This window comes from Mycteria americana, chromosome 1 (genome assembly GCF_035582795.1).
Source record: "Mycteria americana isolate JAX WOST 10 ecotype Jacksonville Zoo and Gardens chromosome 1, USCA_MyAme_1.0, whole genome shotgun sequence".
Taxonomy (NCBI): domain Eukaryota; kingdom Metazoa; phylum Chordata; class Aves; order Ciconiiformes; family Ciconiidae; genus Mycteria; species Mycteria americana.
In genome coordinates, this window is record NC_134365.1 from 162,999,143 (window position 1) to 163,010,617 (window position 11,475).

The 11,475-nt window shown below is 39.0% G+C and overlaps 1 protein-coding gene across 1 annotated transcript in view; it reads right to left on the reverse strand.

The window, feature by feature from the left end:
* Positions 1–11,475, reverse strand: part of UBAC2 (UBA domain containing 2) — a 103,616-nt gene that overhangs the window by 30,917 nt on the left and 61,224 nt on the right. The window contains exons 5-6 of the mRNA XM_075526435.1: positions 2,203–2,326; positions 218–265 (exon numbers count right to left, since the gene is read on the reverse strand). Coding sequence (XP_075382550.1) covers positions 218–265; positions 2,203–2,326 — 172 coding nt within the window. The remainder of the gene's footprint in view (positions 1–217; positions 266–2,202; positions 2,327–11,475) is intronic.

The following is an 11,475-nucleotide window of genomic DNA, read 5'->3' on the forward strand; positions in this document are numbered from 1 at the left end:
CAAATATTAACCAGCTCTTTTGTTGTCTGTCAGTTTATCACCAGCCAGCCAGTGCTTTACACCTTTGGAAGTTAAACACAAAAACTTTCTCCTTACTATCACAAATAAAAACGTTACTCAGTGATTTCTTTCTTTTTGAGTCCAAATATACTTCACTAATTGTATACATAACCGAGTGTTTTAAGTAACACATGATTTTTAAAACGGTAAGACTTACCAATCCACTTAAGGCTAAAATCCAGATGTAGGAACCAGAGGTTAAGAGCTAGAAGACAAGAGCAGTGATTTAAAGTTTTAATTGTACAGAACTGTTGTTGTCTGAACTACTATACTGCAATATTATACAGGCTATGTACTTATGACAATGGGAGAAGTCAGACATTTATCTCTGTGAAAATTCAGTTTAACATTAAAAAAAGATGTATTCCAGAAGTAGCAGAAGTGGAAAAAACACAGGGATCCAACAATTGTTCTCCTCCTACAGAACAATATATTTCATTTTCATATAGCATACTAAGTATAACAGGATGTCAGTTATAGGCTGCACAGAAAAACAAGTCTGAAAGATACACTGAAGCAAAGGAAATGACTCAGCAGCAATAGGAGAAGAGTTCCAAGTGGGGCAGACAGTGCAAGTGAAGTTCTCAGAGCTCTCTTAGTCACTCCACAGAGAGACCAAGCATGAACATCAAAATTAAAGAAATAAAGTTCTCACCCAGCAGCATATTTGTCGATATGAAATCACAGAAATAGGTTGGAGTGAATTTTTTAAAAAATCCTCATAAGCCAACAGGGCAGCCCATCACTTCTAGTAAAGTATGTGATTAATCACCTGGAGAAGGTTATTACCAACTGGAAAAACGGGCTGAAAATTAGACTGATACTGGTTACTAAAATAGTTCTGCACAACACTGACTGAATCATGAGAACACCTTCCCTCTAGGCTTCTGACTATGGAAAGAGTGACTTCAGGCAAGGACAGAGTTTACAAATGAGGAGAAGGCAAATGATTTTTCCCTCAGCCTCTGTGATGTGTCACGGCAGCAACTGTTCTGTACGCAGCAGGGAAAGATCCAGCAAAGATACAGTGATTAGTAACAGGAATGATCTGTATCGGAGGTGGTGTGTGTACGAAAGCAAAAGGCAAAGGACACAATGGAAAAGAGCTTAGACAATATCACGGCTTTCCCAAAGACTGGAATAATAGTGGAATTGATGGGTTCAGAAGAGAGGAAACAAGATTTCTGAAAGATCAAGAAAATAAGGTGCTGGAGCAGAAACTGAAGGAATCCAAAGGCTGAACAGCAAAAGGGATGAATGAAATGTTCATGTGGAGCAGGAGTCAATATTCTGAAACTGACCACTCATTCTAAAATACCCTCTACCACACTTCACATAACTATGGTGCTTTCCGTTGCTAGTGCTAGAGCTATTTTTGAGTCCCTGGGATATATAAAAATGAGTATAATTTCTCATAAGTTTGCACATCTCCTGTTTCATAATTCAGGTTGTGACACAAGTGTCCATTCATTTCTAGGCTGCTGGGGTTTTTTTGTTGTTGTTTTTTGAACAACTACTGCCTTTCTGTACCTAGTACCTATATTTTTCCACTCATATTTAACATAATACTACATGATATTGCTGTGCTCTACATTACACTACTTTAAATTACCTGTCACATGGTAATGCTTGGTATACAAATACTATTAATTTATATAAAAGTGGAATTCAGCCAAAACCTTGATTATTTACTGACAGTCTTACCATAGAAAAACCCTGTATTCTATAGCTTTGTTTGAGCTCTAATAGGGGAAAATAAACAAAATCAAGAATATAAGCAAATTAGAAAGGTGAAAGATACATATGCCTTAGCATCAGGTTCTGTTTTCATCTATTTTAATCTAGTTCATTTTGTTGACCAAAAAAAAAAAAAATTGTAGAATTGTCTATTATATTTTCCTGTGCCAGACAATCAAGACAGAAGAGAACGGAAGAAAAGATCACTTGCCCAGCACTTCAGCATGTAGAAATGCATACTAGCAACACATGTTTGTCAATATTTTAGTTGATGGGACAGTCACTAGCTAAACGTATGGGGAATCACACATGTGGAAGCATCAAAATTCATAGAGGAACATACAGAAATACTAACTACAACATGAGTAATTCATTAAAAGATGAACAAGCAAGTACATACCATACCTGTAAACCCAGTATGTAGACCAGTGTCTTGTTTGTGATAGAAAAGTGGCCTAATACTTGTGTCACCTGCACTCTTGGAATGGAGGAATAAAATGGTACAAACAGCGCAAACACAGGACCCAAGCTGCAAAAAGAAAGATACAGATGGTTAATAAGAATGATACTAGCAACAGTAGTGTAAAACAATCAAAAGTAATTAATCCTAAGTACATAACAATCAAAATATAATACCATCTTGCAAACAAAGGTCTTCCTTGGGAACCAATGGTTAGATTACTTACGGCATTCAGCATAATAGATTCATTAGCAAATAAGAAGAACAGGTGACAAAAAGTATCTTATTTCCAAATGTTTAGGACTGGAGGCAGCAGAGAAGGCAACATACTTAGTCTAATAGCAGACTGTTTCTACAAAATACAGCACATAAAAAGAACAGCAGTAGTCTCCTGCATCAGAACAAAACCTCTTTGATTCAAATAGTCAAATGGTAAGGATTATACCTTTCCCAAAAGGTTATGGAAACCACTTCACTTATGAAGTTAAGTTCCTATTATTCACCCAGGCTTAAGGTGTTAGAAGATTGCCAATAGACTGCAGTATCTAAGATGGGAATATTGACAGTTTGATTTAACTTCCCTTTGCCAGTGACTTCCATGGCCCTACAAATAACTAACCTTCTTCAGGGTCCTCACCTTAATCACAGCACAAGATGTTTCTTAAGTTTCTAAACCCTCATTGGAAGCAGTTTCATAGAATTTGAGACTCGAGCACCTTTTACAATGACCAGATACCTAGATTAAACTTGTGAACATAAACTAGTGCATTTCATCCATACACCCAGATACAAAGCCTGTGTTCCTCATGATAAACACCCAGAAAACTAAACGATGTATTAAAGACAACAGGAGAGCAATGCCAAAGGCATGGATATGGGAGGTTCTAGAAGAAGACGACTTCCTAGGATGGAGAAGGGAAGAACAAAAGGTCACTTCAGGTAGACACAACCTGCTCCACTGGCGGAGCGGCGGTGGCGGTGACCTCCAGGCAGCAAGCTGTGGGCAGCAAGCCGCAGGCAGCAGGCTATCAGCAAAGTGCACGTCTTCCCCAGCTGAATCCTCGCCCGTGGTTCTGTGCTGTCTTGCGTCCGACGGCGCAGATGCTGCACGGGGTAATTTTTCACTGCTCACCAGCTTATCAAAACTTTCAAGAGTTTCCACAGGCCTTTACATGAAAGGGATCTTATTATACTCAGAGGGAATTCTGCAAACAGGACAAACCACGACCTGAATAACTTGAAGTGTTCACTCAAAAATACATTTCCCTTCTGGAGGAACTACTGGTAGGAGTAATACTATGTGAAATTCTGGTCTGAATATTAAAACTTACATTTTCTGCATAATTGCCAAATGCAACACCCACAGCTATGAAAAGTAACCCTTCAAATATTATTTTTACTCATTTAATAGGATGTGGCTTAAGAACATTTCGTTATCATTTTGTTTGTTATATTTGAAGTTCAGCTTGCTGAAAAGTTTCCGCTCTGAGGACTTAAATACAGTTTAATTATAGAAACATTTTTAGTACCATCCGTTTAACACACAGTCAGATGCACTTGAATGTACAGAGAATGCTAACTCAGGAACTACTGAAAAACTTTCAATTTTGCATATAATCCTTCTTACATAGACAAAAAAACACCCGTATAAACACACACAACACATTCTGAAAATAAATCCGAATTATTTGAGTTGTAGGAGTTGATAGGCACAGCTGTAAGAGTGCCACATACAAAAATAATTCTTCATCAGAAGTGCTTCCACAGTAGACAATATTCACTGAAGTAAATCAAGTTTTATAAGTGAAGAGAGAAGAAAAACAAAGAAAAAAGATCTTTTCCCTTCTTAGAAAAGTAATTTTAAATTATTTCTTTCTACTCTTACCAAATGACCTGAGGGAGTACCAAAATCGTGGCATGCTTTTCAGGTTTTATTCCTCCTGTGGTAAACAGTGACTCAGACACAAAGATTTCACATGCAGGAGTGCACTCAATCATAAGATGGGAAAGTACAAAAAGGAATTTCCCATGCCTGTAAGTGCGTTTTAAAAAGAGATTAGAGAATGTTGAAAGGTTCCTTACATGTTAATATTCACCATTAATGTCAACAGAGACCACAGAAAGCACCATCCCAGTCCAGGGTAGCGATCTGTGCAATTCAAAGTCCAGTGTCTGACGCTGCTCAGTACCTGACAATCTAGAGGAGCTAGACGAAACCTTTCTCCTAAAGCAGTTAAGTTCATAGGCACCACAGACATATGCCTCCAAAGACACCAGTTCTTGTTTTTCAGACAGAGTTCACCTCTAGTATAAATAGGTGTTACACAAATATCCATTCAGGTATCTTTTTTTAAAGTGTCAGAACTAGTGCCCTTCAAAATATTTTGTGAAACTCATTTGTACAGGTGACTCCACTGTGTGAAAATTTATTCCGATTAATTTTAAACTTTTGCTCTCAACTTTCATTATATAATTCTGTACTTTTACTTTGAAAATTTCAATTAATCTTTTCCATTGCTTTCAGAATTTTCTATACATTACTCATGCCTTGTTTTAGAATATCTATATGGAGATGCTTATCTACACCTGGTCTGTCAGAGAAGTTATCTACGTAACAATACTAGAATATGACTGACACAGTAAGGGACAACAAAAGGATGCCTAAGGAAAATGTGGACCCACTGCCTCGTGACAAAAGGGACCTAGTGACAAAGTACATGAAAAAAGCCAAGGTAGTCAATGTCTTTTTTGCCTCAGTTTTCACTGGTTGGTTTTGCCTTCAGGCCTCCCAGGCCCCTGAGCCTCCTGTGGGACTGGAGCAACGCCTGCTGTAAAGGAAGACAGTGAGGAAACTCTTGAGCCCAACTGGCCATACAGGAGTCAACAGGACCAGATGGGATGTACCTCAGGGCACTGAGGGAGATGGCTGATGTTACCATCACTGAAACATCGTGGTGATCAGGGCAGGTTCTTGATGACTGTCTTGAAGATGTCACACCCATCTTCAGGACGGCAAGAAGAGGATTCAGGTAGCTACAAGCCTCACCGCTGTCCCTGGGAAAGTTACAGAGCAAATCTCCTAGAAGCCATTTCTAGCCACATGACGGACAAGGTGATTGCTAATAGCCCCTATGGATTTACCAAGGATGACTCTGGCACTGTGGACAAGGAAGTGGAAGGCAGTGAATGTTGTACGCTCTGACTTTAGGATGGCCTTTGACTCAGTCTCCTCTTGCGTCCTTGAAGAAAAACTGGAGAGATGTGGACTGGATGAGCAGACTTGAGGGAAACTGGCCACACAGCTGGACTCAAAGGGCTCTGACCAGCAGTACAAAGTCCAAGTGCCAGCCAGTTACTGGTGGCTTCCCTCAGGGATCCACACTGGGCCCAACACTACTTGTTGTCTTTATTAATGACCTGGATGATGGGACAGAGTGCACTCTCAGCAAGTTGGTGAATGACATCAAATTGGAGGGAGCACTCAATACTTCGGAGAGCAGGGCTGCATTCAGATACTCCTTGACGGGCTGGAGAAATGGGCTGACAGGAACCTCACAGAGTTCCACAAAAGCAACTGCAGGATCTTCCACCTGGGTTGGAATAAGCCTGTGCAATGGTATAGGCTGGCTAGAAAACAGATTTGCAGACAAGGAGCTGGAGAATCCTTTGAATGTTAATCAGCAGTTTGCCCTTGCAGGAAAGGCCAGTCGCATACAGGGCTGCATTATCAAAAGCCTAGTCACCAGGCCAAGATAAGTGATTGTTCAGCACTTCTGCGCCTGAACCTGAGTCATTGTGTCCACTTTTGGGCTCCTCGCTTCAGGAAAGGCATTGATATACTGGAGCAAGTCCAGCTGGGGGTAATGATGGTCCAGTACCATACCAGGTTGCCTGGAGCTAGAATCTACATCCTCAGAGATATAGCCTGGACACACAGCCCTAAGTAACCTCTTCTTGTTGGACATGCTTTGAACCCAGGGTTGAACTAGATGACTGCCTGAGGTCCTGTCAAACCTAAGCTATTCTATTACTCTGTGAATAATCAAAGCCTTGTTCTTGGACTACTTCCATTCTCTCTTTTCCTTCACTTCTCTCTTTTCCTCTTATTTTTGCTTTTCCCCTTTTAATCTCCTTTCCTCTCCTTTCCTCTACTTTCTCTCCTTTTCCAGAGACCTTCGTCTCAGCCCTTTATTCGTTATACTATGAGAATATCAGGAACATCTTTTCAAGTGCCATGATTAACTTCTACTAGAAACTTGAGATGTCCATATGCAAAGAAGGGCCATAGACACAAATAAATGCTGACTTTAAACTGAGTTTATGCCCACTTCCTGTTTAGGAAGTTAGCTTCAGTCATGTGGGTTAGAAAATAAAATTTTCAAACAAACCAGAAAACTCTAAAACATGCAAGATTACCGTTTGAACACTCTATATGGACACCATGTCCATCCCAAAGGTGTACTGTGACAGCAGGCTCTATAACAATTATATCCTCATTTTGAAGAGCATGTTAAATTTCAACATTTGCAGTGAAAAAGAAACAACAGTCCACATGGGAACACTCTACATCGTATGAAGTGATGAGATTGGTTTTGCACAAAGAAAAAAACAACTTGAAGAAACAATAACCTTGAAAAAAATAAACCAGAAATGTAGAAACTATGGCAGAGAAGAAAGAATCAGGGGCAAGTACTTCTCATAAGAGAAACATGCTACTTAAAGTTTTAAAGGGTAAATATTAAATGCAGATTAAAATAAAACATTTTAACATTAGTAAATATATGCACAAAGTACAGAAAAAAGGGTTCTAAAATGTATTAACAAACAGGTAGAAAGCTAAATGTTAATTATGCAAAAATATCTGCTGTTGTCAATGGAAGTTCTGTGGGATTAAATTTGCAGAAACAACCTGTTATTTTATTCAGAATGACTCACTACACTTACTAACTGTGGTGCTGTATTTTTCTTCATTTAAGTTCTTCATAAAAACATTAACCTGACAAATTCACAACCACGTATTTTTGGGGGGACTAAAAATATCAGTTATAAAAGCAGCTGCAGATAATACAGAGCATGTAAACAGTGTGCTTGTAATTCAAGTTACTAAACCACTTCAATGCTCTGCGTTCCTACAGGCTGTCCAGACACTGCCATATTGCACTTCAGGTCCCAGACTTTATTCTGAAAATGTTAAACATTCTCAATAACATTCCTTAAAATTAGGTCACTCCCTGGAATATGACCACCCTTGATAGTTGGGATCCTCTGCCTGATGCAGCCCAGGACTCAAAGGAACCATCTATTGCACCCAACCCTTTTGCTACACCTGAGCAGGACACCCCAGTGCCTGAGTCCTCTCAATACCAGCAAAAGCATTAGGGTACGTTACCCAATATTGGTATTAGTTACCAATACCTTACTGCCAATATTTCACAGGAACGCAGGAAGAAAGCGGGAAAAAAAACCTGCAAGATAAAACTTGAAGTTGCGCATCTTAAGGGGAAAACAAAGGTTCCTCCTGTCAATGGACATCTCAGCAGAATCACTGCAACTTTGGGTTCATTAAAATATGAGACCAACCAACCAACCGAACATTTTACAATCCCCTCATAAAGCCAGAAGTCAGACACCTACCTCTCCTAAAAAAACCCTTTAGTTTTTAATGCCAAGACTATCCAACAATTTATTCCATAAACTGCTCAGCTCCATTGTAAACCAGTTTCAAGTCCTTTCCCTTCCCATTGGTGAGCTAATCAAGACCTTTCCTCTTCTGCTGGCTAGAATCTTTCTTCCAACTCCAGTTTTAATTTATTCATCATTAGTAAGTTGCTAACATATGTAATTGTTATTCTTTAGCTTTTTCTAAAAAGAACAGTTAATCCTATCTCCCCATAACCTTTGTTGTGCAAAGCTGACTTAACGGTAGCTAACCAGCCTGCTGCAATATACAACATAAAATATCTTCAGTTAGGCATTCACAATATACTGCCCTCAGGCAAGCAATTACTGCAGACCATCAAAGAATTATTCAGCTTATAGAACTAGGGAGATAACTTTTTATTTTTTCTTTTTAATCAAGGCCCCTGTTCTTTATTTAATGTATGATTAGCATGCTGCCATTCATGTGAAGGCCGAAGTATGGAGATACAGATGAAACTGAGGGAGCGGTATAGGAATGACTGTCCAAACCCTGTGCCACAACTAGTAGAGTATCACAGGGACAACTATTTATCCTTAACTGATAAGTTATTAATGTCAACTAGGTGTTACAGAGAGAGTTACTCATGCTTACCTACTGACAGTTGCTGCTCTGCATCAGATGTCTGCAGCAAGCGATTGATGGTGACAGCTTACCAGGTAGCTTTGCTTTCATGACTGATCATATTAACCAAACCAGAGTTTGAGTTCAGCAAGAGAGAGGAGCTTGCACCTTTCTATAAGGCTCCAGGTGAATCCCATACCCAGCTAAGTCTGGCACAGACACTGGAGCTAGGCAGAAGACATATGGAGGCATGAGGAAATGCTGAAGGGATTTAGATGGCAGAGTATTTTGTTGAGGAGATACAGTTCAACAGCTGTATTGAAAATTTTAGTGTCCCCAGTTCATTTAAGCTTGGGTGCTTAATTTCTTCATCTAGATTAACCTAATACATTTTATTTGGCCTCTGCAGTATTACTATGACTCACTGGTGAGTCACAATTTACTGTTCCTCTAACTGAAGTCACTTGAGAAATCATGTTTGTCCACAAAAAAAAGACAGGATTCAGCTACGGGTTAGTTTTAGACACCTGGCCTGTCTCCAGAAAACAAAAGGAGTTAGTTTTGGAAGGAAAGGCAGTTTTGCAGTTAAGAAACAGGCTGGCTGGATTCATTTTCTGGTTGATCCATAAACACCCTGTGTAATTCAGAAGTAATTTCTTACCTTGGGTAGCAGCTCTCTAGATACGCAATTGTAAAGCTAAATCCAGTACCGTTTGTAAACTGCTCAAATAGAGTAGGAACTAAGTAAGCAGGCAGAAAATAAATCATCACAGGCATCATAACATACTGGTCAAAATATTAACTGCACTGCTTTGATGTCACCATCTCCGAAAGTAACAAATTAGTATATTAATTTACATGTTACTCTCCTTGCATGCCAAAAGCAAATCAGTAAGCTTTTGCACATAAATGGTAAAACCAAACATATATCACACTTTTTGATACACGCCATTTCTTGGTTTAAATGTTCAAATCCTGGGACAGTCAAACAGATATTGGAGAAACAGCAGCTGTATAAGAACAGAAAACAAATAGCTAGAAAGATAAGTAGTGAGTGAAAGAATGCAACCTGTATCATTTAGGTAAAGCAATGAACATCACACCATGCTAGTCTGGATTGGTAGCTAATACATCAGTGTGTCTCAAAGGGTACAATCTAGTAATGTATCTTAATCAAAGGAAGGCAATATTTTATCAGATCGGAGCAGGAAACACATATTGGCATTATTTTATAATGGTAAAACTATTTTGAAATAACATTTCCTTTAATATGAAGCTGTGGTACTAATGTCAGCCCTTAAGCAAAGACTACTACATGCCTGTGTATCTCAAATTTTCCCATTTCTACTACATATTTTTGCTGCTGGACAGGGAACCACATTGCAGTATTACTTTGTGTACATATGAAGCAAGTTCCCTGTGCAATTTCCCTTTAAACAGTCTTTAATTCTCATTACTTCACTTAAAGAGATTCTACTCTGTGATGAAGCTGAATAATTAAAAAATAATTCAAAAACAAGAAAGGAAAAAATCCAGAATAAGACCAGAAAGTTCTCTCAAAGACTTTCTGAATCTGGTGTTAGATGATAAATGCCCCCTAAAAATTGATTTGCTGACAGCCCTAGATTGAGCCCTTCAGCTCCCTGGCATCTAAGGGGAATCAAGCCATGTCTGCACTGGGAGTTCAGCACCAGAAAAATCAGCGTATAGTGCCAACTAAATGCTCCAAGTAGGCACAAAAGCAGCTCACAAGGCTCTACTTCATTCTACTATAGCAAAAACATTTCCCATAAGACAAGGTACATTTAGTAAAGTTTAGCTTCATCATTAGATATGCATTTACTTCAGGCTTTCTGATGAGATGGACACGTTAGTTGAGATCGTATCTCTGCAATGTCAGCAAACGCTTGTGCCGTGAACACAGCCCTAATGCTTCCAAAGAGGCATTCCACCCTCTGCATGGGTTGGACCTGCCAAAAATAGCATCATCATACCTACTTGCTGGTTCTCTAAAATCAGGCCACTTTAAAGATAAATAGTCCTCTGCAGTCATGAACGATCAGTATGAGTTTTTGGGGAAAATCCCAGGTAATTCTCAACCACAGCCTCTAACAGCAAACGACAGGATTTTCCATCTATCTCTGATCTCCAACACCCTCTTAACAAACACACAATTTAACTCATAGATCAATGTTCTTTACTCAGAAACAAAGTTATTCCAGGGAACAACGGGTTACCTCACAATTTGACATCCCATTCCTTTCCTATTTCCTAGCCACCCATTCTTAACGATATCATTTTAGGAGAATCAGATTTGTGTTTTAAAAGCTTTTTATCTTTAATATACTTACCTTACATGTGTATTATTATTATCCTTGCTCAAAATGCAATAAACAGCTTACAAAGGCACACATGCTCATTAATCTCTCAAACCATCAGAGTCCTTCAACTCCCTCATATATTTTCAAAGGGCATTTCTGTAAAGCCTCATCATTACGATACCAAAACAGTGCTCGGAATGTACACGGCTGTCAAGACATCTGTTTTTACACCGCGTCTCAGTATGCTTCAGTTCTGAGGTTTTCTTGTGCTGTGTCAGATCTGATCAGAAAGAAGCAGTTTTAAAGGGTGTACTGATCATACAGCTCTTTGCTACAAACTAAATTTAACTTATTTTTAAATGCAGATGGCATATAAACAAAGTTTTCACTCAGAGATTTTAGTCGGTCAACAATTAGTCAAGTAAACCTCTGGGTAAAGCCCTTTCTATGAAAGTCAGTAATGCGTAACTCCAGAGGGGAGGCAGGATGGTTGTTTCTGATTACTCTCTTTGAACAGACTAATTGTAAAAGGATTAAAAATAGGTGCTTTCACATCCCATAAAACAGTAGGCAGCAAATCAAGACCAGCATACAAACAAGGTTTTTTTTAAGCACTTGAAAAAAAAACTACCCCT